This window comes from Pygocentrus nattereri, chromosome 17, assembly GCF_015220715.1.
Source record: "Pygocentrus nattereri isolate fPygNat1 chromosome 17, fPygNat1.pri, whole genome shotgun sequence".
Lineage (NCBI taxonomy): Eukaryota > Metazoa > Chordata > Actinopteri > Characiformes > Serrasalmidae > Pygocentrus > Pygocentrus nattereri.
In genome coordinates, this window is record NC_051227.1 from 4,193,647 (window position 1) to 4,210,860 (window position 17,214).

The following is a 17,214-nucleotide window of genomic DNA, read 5'->3' on the forward strand; positions in this document are numbered from 1 at the left end:
AACTGGGATACGCTATATAGTAGCTAATAAACATATTGTTATAGTACCTTATTAACACTCGTGGATAAAAGCTTTCATGCATTACCATTTGGAAATTAATACTGATTGTTTTATAAAATGCAACGTTTAATAGTAATAATAATCAGATTTTTGTTCAGATTAGCATGATAACCAATACTGGAATTGACCTCTGTAGCCCCTTCTGACCCCATTCTGTAAAATGCATACATTGCAGACCAAACATATGGAAACAGCAAGTACTGAAATTAAAAACAAATATAAATAAAGAATATTTTACAATAGGCTGAATGGGTGGAACTAAACTGCTGTAGGCTGAATGGGTGGAACTAAACTGCTGTAGGCTGAATGGATGGAGCTAAACTGCTGAAGGGTGAATGGGTGGAGCTAAACTGCTGTAGGCTGAATGGGTGGAGGTAAACTGCTGTAGGCTGAATGGGTGGAGCTAAACTGCTGTAGGCTGAATGGGTGGGGCTTTCAGAGAGCAGGTGCAGTGTGATGGTGCAGGTTTCTCTCTGAAATGAGTGAATATGAAATTGTTTCCTACACAGGGACGCGAAAAAGATCAAAGGGATGGAAATAAGAAGTGAAGGTTGGCGAGTTAATAAGCCCAGAATGTTCTACTCCAGTCACAGCTCGACTGGGAGCGGAACTGGAGTGAATTTAATCAGCAGATTATAGCCAGCCATAAAATAAAAGCCTTTATAATCGACTGTATTAGCTGTAAAAACCTGAACATATATAGTACATCACGCCCTGCAGACGGAGAGTAAAACCCTCTGAGTGAGGAAATAAACAGTGTACATTAAATAATAATCAATAAATAAGATGGTGACACAAAGAAGCATGGCTCAGCGCTGGACTTACAGATCAGGAAAATCATTACGTCTCACTCTCATGAATTAGTGATGATGGGAATAATAAGAAGAGAGGCACAGACGTCAAAGCCAGACAGCAGAGCTCAGATACAATCACACAGGAACGCCCAGTGAGCGCCCTTATCATGGTCCACCCATAAACTGTTCAACACATTCAGCCTAATGAGGAGCCATAGAGTTACTATGAGCACCTACTCATCAGATACAGCACAGCAGCCATAATGTAAAAACGTGATTCACTGTTAAAAACTACACAGTTTCACTTTCACTGCCACACAGAGCAGCCAGGTCTGCCCAGAAAAGCTAAAACACGGCAAAATAAAGAAGTGAAGATTATAAGTGAAATTGGACGTAAAATAGTCAGAGAAAACTAAAGAACTATCTAAATAAACAAAACAGAGCAAAAAATAAACTAAAAAGGGGCAGAATAGACTAACACAGGTCTAAATCAGCTAAAAGAGTATGGATCATCCAACAGTCGGCCTAAATACATGGAAAATAAAGTTTAAAATGGTTAAAAAAAACTACACAGGGTTAAAATAAACTTAAAAATGGTAAACACAGGTGAAAAATAAACTATCAATGCTACCATTAGCTGTACTGAATGAATTTAAAGACTAAATGTAGGTATTGTGATATAAACCGAGTCTGTTCTACAGTTTCTCATTAGACTGAATGAATAACTGACTCAATGTAGGTATTGTGATATAAACCGAGTCTGTTCTACAGTTTCTCATTAGACTGAATGAATAACCGACTCTAAATGTAGGTATTGTGATATAAACCGAGTCTGTTCTACAGTTTCTCGTTACGCTGAATGAATAACCGACTCTAAATGTAGGTATTGTGATATAAACCGAGTCTGTTCTACAGTTTCTCATTAGGCTGAATGAATAACCGACTCTAAATGTAGGTATTGTGATATAAATCGAGTCTGTTCTACAGTTTCTCATTAGACTGAATGAATAACTGGCTCTAAATGTAGGTATTGTGATATAAACCGAGTCCGTTCTACAGTTTCTCATTAGACTGAATGAATAACCGGCTCTAAATGTAGGTATTGTGATATAAACTGAGACTGTTCTACAGTTTCTCGTTAGGCCGAATGAATAACCGACTCTAAATGTAAGTATTGTGATATAAACCGAGTCTGTTCTACAGTTTCTCATTAGGCTGAATGAATAACCGACTCTAACTGTAGGTATTGTGATGTAAACCGAGTCTGTTCTACAGTTTCTCATTAGGCTGAATGAATAACCGACTCTAAATGTAGGGATTGTGATATAAACTGAGTCTGTTCTACAGTTTCTCATTAGGCTGAATGAATAACCGACTCTAAATGTAGGTATTATTATATAAAGCTACAGTAGCTACAAGAAAACATATTTGTCAGCGGAGCTTAGCACAGTCCGTTTAGAAACATAATAATTCATACAGTAATCATCAACGACAGAGAAAATCACAGACATTCAGCTTTGATATATCCAACAATTAATACTACTACTAATAATAATAATAATAATACATTGACACTATAAGTTATAAGCATCTTGATTTCTTAATAAACAACTTGTAAAATATGATTAAATCCAAAATTACACAACTGTACGGTACAATAATAAATACAGGTTTTCAAGTTCATTTCAGTCCATTTTTATCCAGTTGTCAGATTTTACATCTTCATATATCACAATAAAGTTACGATACAATCATAATGTCATAAACTTGAAAATGAAAAAAGCCTTCATGGTTAAATATTCATGCTGTTTGTTATTCCTCAATAAAAAAGAAATCTCATACTTTACTGATATTTACAGTGAAGACTTGATCTTAATCAACCAGAAAACAACACAAAACAATCAATCAAACAAACACATAAACAGTACAGCACCCTTCACTGTGTTTCACTTGAACTGTCCCACAAAGCAGACAGCTTTCTCCAAATGAGCTAGAACTGTCAAAATAAACAAATTATTCATAAATAATTCATATTAGAATGAAAGAGGGCCACAATCGCCCACAAAGGGTCATAACTGTCTAAAAGTGGTCAAATAAACTAAAAAGCATAAACATAAACTAAAAAGAAACTAAAAAGGGTAAAAAAAAATCTAAAAATGGGTTGAAATATTGCTCTTTTAGCTGTCAATTTAAAAAGTAATTGTGGTGATAACAACACAAAAAATCAATATAGTCCTAATTTAGTGAGGACTAGGGTACTATGCTACACTTGTGAGGACATACTCACAAGTATAGCAATACAAGAAAATGCACACATGCACACACACACACACACACACACACACACACACACACACACACACACACTCACTCACTCTGTATCACTGTTTCCGTCTTATTACGTCTTATTACTGTTCTTAACATGTGATGATGAATTACATTCATTAAAGAATCAATCAGTCATATTTACATTCTGAACCAGCAGCTCCTCAGACTTGCCCTGCATACAGTATCACTCTCTCATTCATCTCTCTCTCTGTCTCTGTCTCTGTCTCTCTCTCTGTTATTTCTCTCTCTCTCTCTCTCTCTGTACTCTCTCTGTCTCTTCATTATTTCTCTCTCTCTCTGTACTCTCTCTGTCTCTTCATTATTTCTCTCTCTCTCTGTACTCTCTCTCTCTCTGTTATTTCTCTCTCTCTCTCTCTCTCTCTCTCTCTCTGTTATCTCTCTATCTCTGTTATCTCTCTATATCTCTCTGATATCTCTGTGTTATATCTCTATCTGTTATCTCTCTCTCTCCCTGTACTTTCTCTCTCTGTTATTTCTCTCTATCTCTCTCTCTCTTTGTTATCTCTCTATCTGTTATCTCTCTCTGTTATATCTCTATCTGTTATCTCTCTCTCTCTCCCTGGACTGTCTCTCTCTGTTATTCCTCTCTTTCTGTACTCTCTCTCTCTCTCTCTCTGTTATCTCTCTCTCTCTCTGTACTCTCTCTGTGTTATTTCTCTCTCTGTATTCTCTCTCTCTCTGTTATCTCTCTATCTCTGTTATCTCTCTATATCTCTCTGATATCTCTGTGTTATATCTCTATCTGTTATCTCTCTCTCTCCCTGTACTCTCTCTTTGTTATCTCTCTATCTCTCTGTTATCTCTCTATGCCTCTCTGTTATCTCTCTCTCTGTTATATCTCTGTCTCTCTGTTATCTCTCTGTCTTATCTCTCTATCTCGCTGTTACCTCTATGTCTCTCTGTTATCTCTCTCTCTCTCTCCCCCCTGTCTCTCTCTGTTATCTCTCTCTGTTATCTCTCTCTCTCTCTGTTATCTCTCTCTGTTATCTCTCTCTCTCTGTTATCTCTCTCTCTCCCCCCGTCTCTCTCTGTTATCTCTCTCTCTCTGTTATCTCTCTCTCTCCCCCCTGTCTCTCTCTGTTATCTCTCTCTGTTATCTCTCTCTCTCTGTTATCTCTCTCTGTTATCTCTCTCGCTCTTTTCTCTCTCTCACTCTCTCTCTCTGTTATCTCTCTCGCTCTCTCCCCCCGTCTCTCTCTGTTATCTCTCTCTGTTATCTCTCTCTCTCTGTTATCTCTCTCTGTTATCTCTCTCTGTTATCTCTCTCGCTCTCTTCTCTCTCACTCTCTCTCTCTGTTATCTCTCTCTCTCTTATCTCTCTATGTCTCTGTTATCTCTTTCTTTGTTATATCTCTCTCTGTTCTCTCTCTGTTCTCTCTCTCTGCTCTCTCTCTCTCTCTGTTATCAATTCAATTCAATTCAAGGTGCTTTATTAGCATGACAAATATGCTACATTTGTATTGCCAAAGCTTGCCAAAGATTTTGAAACAGAACATCAACGATTTAAGAGGTGAACACATTAGAATCTGGCAATTTCAGAAGAAGAAGAAGAAAAAAAAAGATTCTAAAATGTTAAACATTGAAAAATTGCTAAATTGTAGAGCTGTCAATTCAGAAAGACACGATATAATCAAAATAAAAACAATGAATACATATGTGTGTATCCGCGTGTGTGTATGTGTATCTGTGTGCATACATATTTGTGTGTGTGTTTGTGTGTGTGTTTGTATGTGTTTGTGTGTGTATTTGTATGTGTGAGTGTGTGTGTATTTGTGTGTTTGTGTGTATATTTGTATGTGTGAGTGTGTGTGTATGTGTGTGTGTGTGTGTGTGTGTGTATATTTGTATGTGTGTGTGTGTGTGTGTGTGTGTGTGTGTGTGTGTGTGTGTGTGTGTTTGTGTGTATGAGACATGGTCACTCACTGTCCCTCTTCCGGTGGCAGGTCAGAGTGTATTGAGCAGTGAGAGCGCTGCTCTCTCTGTGCTCCCCTAACAGATACGGCAGTCTCTCTGTGTTTTACAGGCTGTTAAATGTTGGATGTTTGTTGTTGATTTTTGCAAAGAACTCTTTACGGATCTCAGTGAATTTCGGGCACTCGGTCAGGAAGTGCAGCTCTGTCTCTGTTTTATTCAGTTCGCACATGTTCTTTTTTCCTGAGGCAGCCAGGATCTCCTGTGCCTGCCGGTCTCGACAGCCAGACTATGCTGACTGAGTCTGTACCTCGTCAGGGTGGTCCTCTGTCTCAGATCAGTCACTGTGCTCAGTGTACTGTCTTTCTAGGGCCAGATACCACTGCATTTTACTTTGTGATTTAGTTTGAGTTTCCCAATAGTCTCTGTATTTTTCTTTCAGATGTTCTGTAATTTGGTTGGTTCTGATCAGATTGGTTTAGTTTTTCTGATCCTGAGCCTGTTGAGTGTTAGTGTGTGTGAGTGTGTGTTAGTGCAGGTTAGTGTGTAGTTCAGGACCAGCTGAGTGAGGGGACTGTTGTCTTTGCTCAACTCCTGGTACTGCAGAGCTTTATAATGATATGAGTGGGGGTCGCTATTTTTTATTTTTTTTATATCTCTCTGTTATCTCTCTGTCTCTCTGTTATGTCTCTCTCTCTCTGTTATCTCTTTCTGCTATCTATCTCTATCTCACTGTAATCTCTCTATGTTTCTCTGTCATCTCTCTCTCTGTTATCTCTCTATGTCTCTCTGTTATCTCTCTATGTCTCTCTGTTATCTCTCTCTGTTATCTCTCTGTCTCTCTGTTATCTCTCTCTGTTATCTCTCTATGTCTCTCTGTTATCTCTCTCTGTTATCTCTCTATGTCTCTCTGTTATCTCTCTCTGTTATCTCTCTATGTCTCTCTGTTATCTCTCTCTGTTATCTCTCTGTCTCTCTGTTATCTCTCTCTGTTATCTCTCTATGTCTCTCTGTTATCTCTCTCTGTTATCTCTCTGTCTCTCTGTTATCTCTCTGTTATCTCTCTATGTCTCTCTGTTATCTCTCTCTGTTATCTCTCTGTCTCTCTGTTATCTCTCTCTGTTATCTCTCTATGTCTCTCTGTTATCTCTCTCTGTTATCTCTCTGTCTCTCTGTTATCTCTCTGTTATCTCTCTGTCTCTCTGTTATCTCTCTCTGTTATCTCTCTGTCTCTCTGTTATCTCTCTCTGTTATCTCTCTATGTCTCTCTGTTATCTCTCTCTGTTATCTCTCTGTCTCTCTGTTATCTCTCTCTGTTATCTCTCTATGTCTCTCTGTTATCTCTCTCTGTTATCTCTCTATGTCTCTCTGTTATCTCTCTCTGTTATCTCTCTGTCTCTCTGTTATCTCTCTGTTATCTCTCTATGTCTCTCTGTTATCTCTCTCTGTTATCTCTCTGTTTTATCTCTCTATCTTGCTGCTATCTCTCTATGTCTCTCTGTTATGTCTCTATCTCTCTGTTATCTCTCTCACTTATCTCTCTGTCTGTTCACTCTCTCTCTCTGTTATCTCCCTCTCTCTCTGTTATATCTCTATCGCTCTGTTTCTGTCCTCACTTTCTCTCTATTTTTTTCTCTCTTTCATGTTCTCTTTTCTCTCTGTTTGTTCTCTCTCTCTTTTTTCTGTCTCTTTCAGTTCTGTCTCTCTTCTACTTGTTGCTCCCTCTATGTGTTTTTTCTCTCTCTCTCTCTTTCTCTCTCTCTCTCCTACCATTTTCTTTTTCTCTCTATTCTTTCTCTATTTGTCTCCACCTGTTCTCTCTCTTTCTCTGTTCTGTTTCTCTCTGTTCTCTCTCTCTGTGATTACTGCAATGAGAGTGAGAGTTCTTCCTCTCCTCCTCCTCCTCCACCTCCTCTCCTCTCTGAGTTCACTCTGTTCATTCGATCTAATGTGATCAGTCAACAGACGACAAGATCAGCTATGAGCGTTCTGATGGTTCTAATTGGCTAAGCTAATATTAGAGCAGCTTCTAGATTTGGAGTTCTGATGCTTGCAGGTGTTTACTGACTGAAGAACAAGGAGGCTGTTTCTGATAAAGTGGCCAGTTAAAGATGCAGAAGGAGGGTGTTTCTAATAAAGTGGCCAGGTAAAGATGCAGAAGGAGGGTGTTTCTAATAAAGTGGCCAGTTATTGGAAGTAGAAGGTGGGTGTTTCTAATAAAGTGGCCAGTTATTGGAAGTAGAAGGTGGGTGTTTTTAATATAGATGTATCTGTACTGTAAATGTAAATACATATGCACATAAGTGGTGTAAATTAAACAGCTTTGCATTGTTTTGGTGTGACGTGGTGCAGAGTGATGATGACAGTGCTGTGTCTATAATTACTGCACAGTTGGAGAGCCACACTTTAACCTCATATCCGCGTGATTTTGACTGTGCAGCCAGGTATACAGCACACAATCACACACAGCTCACAGCATGCCGCTAATGCCACTCTACATGAGGCGAAGGGTGAAGGATAAACCAAAGTTCAGAGAGAGAGAGAGAGAGAGAGAGAGAGAGAGAGAGAGAGAGAGAGAGAGAGAGAGAGAGAGAGAGAGAGAGAGAGAGAGAGAGAGAGAGAGAGAGAGAGAGAGAGACTTTTATTTTCTTTACTGGGTCGTGACATGCTGTGTCTGGAGCGTAAAAAATAAAGCTATTTCTGAGCCTGTGTCGCCGTGACAACCTCCATTACAGCCTGTTCACTAGATTTGGTATGGAGATTCTTCTGCTACAACGCACTCACTTACAGAGAGAGAGAGAATGAGAGAGAGAGAGAGAGAGAGTCACACTACAGAGCTTTTATGGCACATGGGTTAATGTTCAAGCATATGACATAAACCAGTAAAAATGACATTATCTCAGAGTAATCAAAAAACAATATATATAGCACGGTGGATAAGTCACATAACAAAGTCTGTCAGAGTGACTGTGTGGAACATATGAGCATGATATGGCTTTTTAAATGAAACAGTAGAAGCCATATCACCCCCTACACATCCTGTAGTGTACTGCAGTCTGTCAGAATGACTGTGTGGAACATATGAACACATATATGAATAAGAAAGCTTTACAATCAAAATGAAACCAGTATCATCAAAACAATGACCGACATGCAGCTCCCTCTGACTGATGACTCCTGTATAAACATACAATCCACAGAGCTGCACAGAACTTCCTCAGGACTTCTCTCAGAGTCCACTGAGTGAAAGTCCTCCAGAACATTCAGTGATTTAGTCCAGGATCTAACTGAGTGACCCTCAAAGGTCCTTGTGTCCACTGGGTTTCTCTCAGTGTCTGAGGAGAGGGTTCTTCACCAGCGTCGGCAGAGAACCTCCTGATGAAGTAAAATTCTCCATCGCCTTCAAAACGTACGTCAGGGCAGAGAGAGAGAGACAGAGAGAGACAGAGAGAGACAGAGAGAGACAGGAGGAACCTGCTAAGGTACATTCATCTCTTTTCTTCTCTGAGTTACAAAGAGATATCATTAATTAGCCCTGAGCTTCATAACCATGTTATTACAGCGTACACATGAGGGATGTATATAATCTGACTTCTACTTCCACTTCAACTTTTACTTCCACATCTAGTTTAACTTCTACTTTTACTTCTTCTTTGTCCATTTCAACTTCTGTTTATACCTCTACTTCAACTTCTGCTTCAACTTGCTCTCTGCTTCCACTCTACTTTTGCTTCTATTTCCACATCCACTTCAACTTCTTCTTCTACTTCCACTTTAGCCTATATTTTTATTTCTAATTCCACTTAAACTTCTATTTCATCTTCCACTTTATCTTCCATCTCTGCTTCCACTCTACTTTTGCTTCTACTTCATTGTCCACTTCAACTTCTGTTTATACATCTACTTCTACTCCTACTTCCACTTCAACTTCCATCTCTGTTTCTACTTCCTTGTCCATTTCAACATCTATTTACTCTTCTACTTCAGCCTTTACTTTAATTTCTACTTTGACTTCCATTTCAACATCTACTTCCACATTTACTTCCACTTACACCTCAACTTCTCCTTCTACTTCCACTTAAGCTTCTATTCCTGCTTCTACATCTACTTCAATTTCTATCTCTGCTTCCAATCTACTTTTGCTTCTATTTCTTTGTCCACTTCAATGTCAGTTTACACATCTACTTGTACTTTCATTTCAATATCTACATTTACTTCTTCTTTCTTTTACTTTCCACTTTCACTTCAACTTTTTTTCTACTTCCACTGTAGCTTCTATTTTTACCTCCAATTCCACTTCTATATCTACTTCTACTTCCGCTTCAACTTTTATTTGTCCTTCTGCATTTACTTCAAGTTCTACTTCCACTTTTACTTTGACTGCTTCTTCCGCTTAAACTTTGCTTTCTACTACCACTTTAGCTTCTATTTTTACTTCTAATTCTTCTAAAATCTCTATTTCATCTCCCACTTCAACTCTTATTTCTATTCTATTTCTACTTCTATTTCCACTTCAGGTCTACTTCCATTTTAACTTCCATCTCTGCTTCCACTCTACTTTTGTTTCTACTTCTTTGTCCACTTCAACTTCTGTTTATGCATCTACTTGTACTTCCATTTCAATGTCTACATATACTTCTTCTTTTACTTCTATTTCCACTTTCACTTCAACTTCCTTTTTAAGTTCCACTTCTTCCATTTTTTACCTCCAATTCCACTTAAATGTCTATTTCTACTTCTACTTCCACTTCAACTTTTATTTCTCTTTTTACATCCACTTCAAGTTATGCTTCCACTTTTACTTTGCTTCTTCCACTTCAACTTTGCATTCTACTTCCACTTTAGCTTCCATTTTCACTTCCATTTCGAATTCTGCTTCTACTTTTATTGCTTCTGTTCTATTTATTTCTTTTGCTTCTACATCTACTTCAAGGTCTACTTCCAGTTTTACTTTTACTGCCACTTCAACTTCCATCTCTGCTTCTACTTTCTTGTCCACTTCAATTTCTATTTACTCTTCTACTTCAACTTTCACTTTAATTTCTATTTCATTTCGATGTCTACTTCCACTTTTACTTCCACTTCCACCTCAATGTCTCCCTCTACTTCCACTTTAGCTTCTATTTTTACTCCTAATTTCACTTAAATGTCTATTTCTACTTCAACTTTTGTTTCTTTTTTACATCCACTTCAAGTTATGCTTCCACTTTTACTTTGACTGCTTCTTCCACTTCAACTTTGACGTTTGCTTCCACTTTAGCTTCCCTTTTTACTTGCATTTTCACTTAAATCTATTTCTACTTTCCTTTCAACTTCTATTTCTACTTCGATTCCTGCTTCTACATCTACTTCGACTTCTGTCTCTGCTTCCACTCTACTTTTTCTTCTATTTCCACATCCACTTCAACTTCTTCTACTTCCACTTTAGCTTCTATTTTTGCTTCTATTTCCACTTAAACTTCTATTTCATCTTCCACATTAAATCTTATTTCTATTCTATTTCTACTTGTACATACTCTACAAGTCTACTTCAACTTTACTTTCATCTCTACTTCCACTCTACTTTTGCTTCTATTTCTATGTCTGCTTCAACTTCTTCCTCTGCTCTTCTTCTACCTGTTCGTCTACTTCAACTTCCATTTACACCTCTACTTCAACGTCCACTTCTAGTTTTGCTTCTACTTCCATTTCAATGTCTACCTTCACATCTACTTCTATTATGGCCTCTATGTCCACTTCTCCTTCCACTTCCCCTTCTGTTTACACCAGCACTACTGCTTCCATTCAGTTTCTACTTCTACATCAACTTCTATGTTTGCTTCTATTTCTAAAATAGAAACCTGTACTGCATAACTATGGCAACCATTTTTGCCAGTTTTTCTTTTAAATCTACATGAAGCTCAACTTTACACAGCACAATTTCTCTACTTTGTTCATGAACTATGAGTCCGATGCAATTAAACAGATTTCTGAAGATGTGTTTGAAACTGGTAAAATCTGAGGGAGCTTAAAGGATTTATTTCTAAACGAGTGTACAGTATCTCTCTCTCTCTCTCTCTCTCTCTCTCTCTCTCTCTCTCTCTCTCTCTCTCTCTCTCTCTCTCTCTCTCTCTCTCTCTTTCTGTTTGTATGTAGCAGATGGAGTGTGTGTGAGTACATTACCATGATGGTGGTGACGATAACGGTTCGGTTCTCCATGGCTGATCCGTTTCCTCCTCCCAGCTCGTTCTGCACCAGGACCAGCTTATCAATGTCATTCCAGTAACCGATCTATACACAGTGAGCGGTGCAGAGAGTGAGAATGTCAAGAATCAAACATATTTTCACACTATAGAGCCAAAGGTATTTGGATTCCCCTCATAATTATTGGGCTGCGGTATTTCAAGTACACTCATTGCAAACAGGTGTATAATATCAAGCACACAGTCATGCAGTCAAGCGTCGCTGGAGTGCAGTAACACGCCGCCACTGGACTCTGAAACAGTGGAAACATGTTCTCTGGAGTGACGAATCAGCTTCAGTGAAGGGTGTCGTTGTTATTGCTGCTTGTGGGAACAGTTTGGGGAAGAGCCTTTCCTGTTCCAGCATGACTGACCCCCAGTGCACAAAGCAGTTCCATAAAGACATGGAGGCATCAGTTTGGAACTCCAGTGGCCTGCCCAGAGCCCTGACGTCAAACCCACTGAACACTTTTGGGATGAACTGGATCAGAGCCTGTGAGCCAGACCCTCTTGTCCGACATCAGGTGTCACATACTTTTAGCCATATAGTGTACATCATATATATATACTAACCTTTTGAGGTCCGTTGCTCCTCAGTTCAAACACGTCCATGGTGTAGTTCACTCTGCGTCCATAATGGTCAAACTGAATATTCCCCGTTAGGCCCTGTATACGCACCTACACACACACACACACACACACACACACACACACACACACACACACACACACACACACACACACACACCATCAGTAGCACAGAACTCCATCAGATCTCTTTTACTGATGAGGATGGCAATTAGTATCCAGTCTGTGGTTAACCTGCATCAAAAGTGTGTGTGTGTGTGTGTGTGTGTGTATATATATATACACAGTAAATACAGCCCTCACATTTCTGCAAATATTTTATTCTATCTTTTCATGGGACAACACTATAGAAATGAAACTTGGATATAACTTAAAGTGTGTGGATATAACTTGGATATAACTTAAAGTCAGTGTGCAGCTTGTATAGCAGTGCAGATTTACTGTCCTCTGAAAAGAATTCAACACACAGGCATTAACATCTAAATAGCTGGCAACACAAGTTAGTCCACCTCACAGTGAACATGTCCAAATTGTGCTCAAAGTGCCAATATTTTGTGTGACCACCAGTATTATCTAGCACTGCCTGAACCCTCTTGGGCATGGAATTCACCAGAGCTGCACAGGTTGCTACTGGAATCCTTTTAAGCTGTCATAGTCAGATCTGCCGGAGTCGTTAGCCACACTCTGTAAATGTTTACATTCCCTGTTTATGTACAAACGGATAGAACAAAACTAATTCCATTTACCTGCTTTTTTTTTCCGAGTATACAATCACCCATATGTCCGGCTGGACACTGAAGGACGACTGACTGCCGAGCCCTCCTGCTACCCACTTCAGACCAGCTGCCCACGCCCCAGCTACCACCACCTACCTTAGATGAGCTGCCCACCCTACGCTGATGTTCTCATAGACTCCTAGATATTCCTAATATCAATATTACTGCTGTTAATATTAGTAGTATAATCACTTGTAGGTAGTTTGACCAGAGGAGGATGGGTCCCCCCTGGTGAGCCTGGTTCCTCCCAAGGTTTCTTCCTCAGTTCTGAGGGAGTTTTTCCTTGCCACTGTTGCCCCCGGCTTGCCCACTGGGGGGTTTCTGTACATTCTTACAGTCCTGTTGAAACTTTGTCTTTTCTGAAATTCTGTAAAGCTGCTTTGTGACAACATCCGTTGTAAAAAGCGCTATACAAATAAATTTGATTTGATTTGATTTGATGTTCCACTCCTCCATGATGACATCACGGAGCTGGTGGATGTTACACACCTTGCGCTCCTCTTCCTCCTGCTTGAGGATGCCCCACAGGTGCTCAACTGGGTTTAGGTCAGGAGACATACTTAGATAGTCCATCACCTTTACCTTCCTCAGCAAGGCAGTTGTCATCTTGGAGGTGTGTTTGAGGCCGTTATCATGTTGGAAAACTGCCATGCGGTGCAGTTTCTGAAGGGAGAGGATCATGCTCTGCTTCAGAATGTCACAATACATGTTGGAATTCATGTTTCCCTCAATGAACCGCAGCGCCCAAGTGCTGGCAGCTCCCATGAGCACAACCATGAGGCTACCACCACCGTGCTTGAACGTAGGCAAGACAATTGTCTTGATACTCCTCACCAGGGCACCACCACACATGCTGGACACCATCTGAGGCAAACAAGTTGTTCTTGGTCTTGTCAGACCACAGGACATGGTTCCAGTATTCCATGTTCTTGGACAGCTTGTCTTCAGCAAACTGTTTCCAGGCTTTCTTGTGCATCCGCTTCAGAAGAGGCTTCCTTCTGGGACAATGGCCATGCAGACCAAGTTGATGCACTGTGCGGTGTATGGTCTGAGCACTGACTGGCTGAACTCCCACTTCTTCAACCTCTGCAGCAATACTGGCAGGACTCATGCATCTATTTTTTGAAGCCAACCTCTGGATATGATGCTGAACATATGGACTCAACTTCTTTGGTCAACCCTGGCGAGGCCTGTTCCAAGTGAAACCTGTCCTGGAAAACCGCTGTATGACCTTGGCTACCGTGCTATAGCTCAGTTTCAGGGTGTTAGCAGTCTTCTTACAGCCTAGGCCATCTTTGTGGAGTGCAACAATTCTATTTCTCACATCCTCAGAGAGTTCTTTGCCATAAGGTGCCATGTTGAATACCCAGTGGCCAGTATGAGTGAACTGTAGCCAAAACACCAAATTTAACAGCCCTGCTCCCCATTCACACCTGGAACCTTGTAACTCTAACGAGTCACATGACACCCAGGGAGGGACGACGACACAATTGGGCACAATTTGGACGTGTTCACTGTGGGGTGGACTCACTTGTGTTGCCAGCTATTTAGACATTAATGGCTGTGTGTTGAGTTCTTTTCAGAGGACAGTAAATCTGCACTGCTATACAAGCTGCACACTGACCACTTTAAGTTATATCATTTCATTTCTATAGTGTCGTCCCATGAATATAGCAGTTTTGTGACGCTCACCTGTTGTGAGGTGTGCCTATTGTGAGGTGCACGGTTTGTACAGCCCACCTATTAAGGTGTGTCATGTATGGTTTACCTGTTTTAAGGTGCGCTCCATATCAATGCCCTGATTCCATGGAGCTGCGGGATTGGCCAGGCAGTCCCCAGCGTTCCCTCTGCGAGAGATGTCGATTTTCTGGCGTCGAAGGTTGCGGAAAGCCTCAGCCATCACCAGCACAGCATCGTACGTCAGGGAGGAAGTGTACTGAGGAAGACATTGCATCACTTCCTGTTACTTTCCTTCACCATGACTCATCCCTGAAGGAATTCATTAGCCATGATTCATTGTCGCATTACAAGAGGGTACTTTTACGAACAGTGTAATAATCCAGAAAATTGGCTTTAGGGTAAGAGAAGATTCCATTTTATGAATCATATTCACAACAGCTAGAATTGGTCATCCATGTGTCAGGACCCCCACCGGACCTCCACAGCAACCATTATTTGGGTGTTTGTCATTCTCAGCATGCAGTGACGCTGATGTGGTGGTGGTGTGTTACTGTGTGTTGTGCTGGTGCGAGTGGATTAGACACAGCAGTGATGCGTCCACTCACTGTCCACTCTATTAGACACTCCTACCTCGTCAGTCCACCTTGTAGATGTAAAGTCAGAGACGACAGCTCATCTGCTGCTGCACAGTTGGTGTTGGTCATCCTCTAGTCCTTCATCAGTGGTCACAGGACGCTGTTGGCTGGATATTTTTACTTTTCAGTCCAGCAGTGACACTGAGGTGTTTAAACACTCCCGCAGCACTGCTGTGCCTGATCCACTCGCACGAGTGCATCACATACTAACACATCACCACCATGTCAGTGTCACTGCAGTGCTTAGAATGATCCACCCAAGTAATACCTGCTCTGTGGGGGTCAATGGGGCTCCTGACCACTGAGGAACAGGGTAACAGAGTATGCAGAGAAACAGATGGACTACAGTCTGTAACTGTAGAACTACAGAGTGAAAGTATATGGTCAGTGGAGCTGATAAAGTGGACAGTGAGTGGAGAAACAAGGAGGTGAAGTGCTACTATGATGCCATCGCCTATCAGAACTATGCTATTCCTGACTGTTTGGTTTGTGTTCTGCTCTAATACAGTGAACTGTGCTGTAGTGTGAGTGTCATGGTTATGATGTCAGAAGGAGAAACACTCTTACAGCTGCTACTGTTTTATTATAGTTATCATGGTATTGATCATTTGAATAATAGTGTAGAGCCGTCAATATCCATAAAGAGAACACGGGATTGAGCCAAACTGGATAAAAAGACAGGGGTAGAGAGGGAGAGAGAGAGGGAGGGAGGGGGGCAGTATTATGCTGGGTAGAGTTGGGGTGTGTAATATATGTAGAGTGCAGGATAGATGATCAATAAGAATGACTAAAGAGCTCCATGTCATCAATACTGCAAGCAGCAGAGGACAGAGGAAAGACGATCAGAGAGAGATAGAAAGAGAGAGACAGAGAGAGAGAGAGAGAGAGAGAGAGAGAGAGAGAGAGAGAGAGAGAGAGAGACTAATAGTTTTTTCCTGGCCACATTATTTGAAACACCCATTTTCTGCTTCCACTAACTGGCCACTTTATTGGAAACACCTACTATTACTTCCACTGACTGGCCACTTTATTAGAAACACCCACTATTACTTCCACTGACTGGCCACTTTATTGGAAACACCCACTATTACTTCCACTGACTGGCCACTTTATTAGAAACATCTAACCGGATCGGTTTATTCTAGAATTTGAAAAGTCCTTCTGAGCTGGCATGCTATTGGCCGGGACTGGATGCCCCACCTACCTTGGGAGGGGTTTCAGAGCCGGGATACTCTCTCTGGTCCAGTTTGTTCCAGCGCTGCATGAGTTTGATGACCATTGGCTTACTGAAGTCCACCAGCTGAAAACCTGTAACGTTCGACCCACCATGCATGAATCTCTCCAGAGAGATATCCTTAAAACCCTGAGAGAGAGAGAGAGAGAGAGAGAGACAGAGAGAGAGGGAGATTAGATCAGCGAGATGTTGGTCACAGACATCAATAACAAACAATCAGAAGTAATTTGTCTCTGTGTCACTCAGAAAAACCCCAGCAGGAATGATGAACAATGAAGAAGGATAGAAAGAAAGAGATACAGAAAGAATCAGGGAAGAATGAGGAAAAGAATAAGAACTAAAAAGAAAGAAGGAATCGAAAAACTATAGAAAGAAAGAAAGAATGAGAAAATGAAGGATGTAGGTAACTCAGTTTAAATCTCTCTCTCTCTCTCTCTTTGTGACTCTGCAGTGTTTCTCTCTTTGAGCTGTGATGGAGGAAGACACTCACCAGGTTGGCGATGATGTAATGATATCCCTTCACATGCTTCCCCACACTGACTGCCTGCAGCAGAGAGAGAGAGGAAGAAAAGAGGGAGAGAGAAAAGAAGAGAGAGGGCTAAGGAAGGGCAGAACATAGCGCTGCGGTCACACTAGGAAACATGCAGTAGTATCTTGGTGTAAAACAGCCGTCACTCTGGCTGGACTGCAGTGAATGACTGGAGCTCCTGAACTTCTGCTCTCAGACCATACTGAGGCCTCATGGTCAGCGTGTATAATGATAATAACATTAATGATGTTAATAATAAGCGTACACGATAGTAATGTGGCATCTGCAGAGAAGAAGACAAGTGCTTAAAATGAGTGCTCTTTTATTGAAAAATAGCAGGAGAACCACAGAGAAAGCAGGCAGCCCCACCTTTCGCCACACACCTTCACCTGACGGGAGACAGTAAAACCATTCAAACTACACATAAAACTCAAAGA

The 17,214-nt window shown here is 40.8% G+C and overlaps 1 protein-coding gene across 7 annotated transcripts in view; it reads right to left on the reverse strand.

Annotated features, from left to right (window-relative positions):
- gria4a (glutamate receptor, ionotropic, AMPA 4a) overlaps nucleotides 1–17,214 on the reverse strand; it is a 126,549-nt gene that overhangs the window by 47,989 nt on the left and 61,346 nt on the right. For 6 of the 7 annotated variants that reach the window (XM_037546359.1, XM_037546361.1, XM_037546360.1 and 3 more), the window contains exons 5-9: nucleotides 16,739–16,792; nucleotides 16,219–16,377; nucleotides 14,468–14,635; nucleotides 11,909–12,013; nucleotides 11,277–11,384 (exon numbers count right to left, since the gene is read on the reverse strand). In XM_037546359.1, coding sequence (XP_037402256.1) covers nucleotides 11,277–11,384; nucleotides 11,909–12,013; nucleotides 14,468–14,635; nucleotides 16,219–16,377; nucleotides 16,739–16,792 — 594 coding nt within the window. Of the gene's footprint in view, nucleotides 1–6,835; nucleotides 8,515–11,276; nucleotides 11,385–11,908; nucleotides 12,014–14,467; nucleotides 14,636–16,218; nucleotides 16,378–16,738; nucleotides 16,793–17,214 lie in introns of those variants that run through there. The other variant, XM_037546365.1, reaches the window with a different exon arrangement.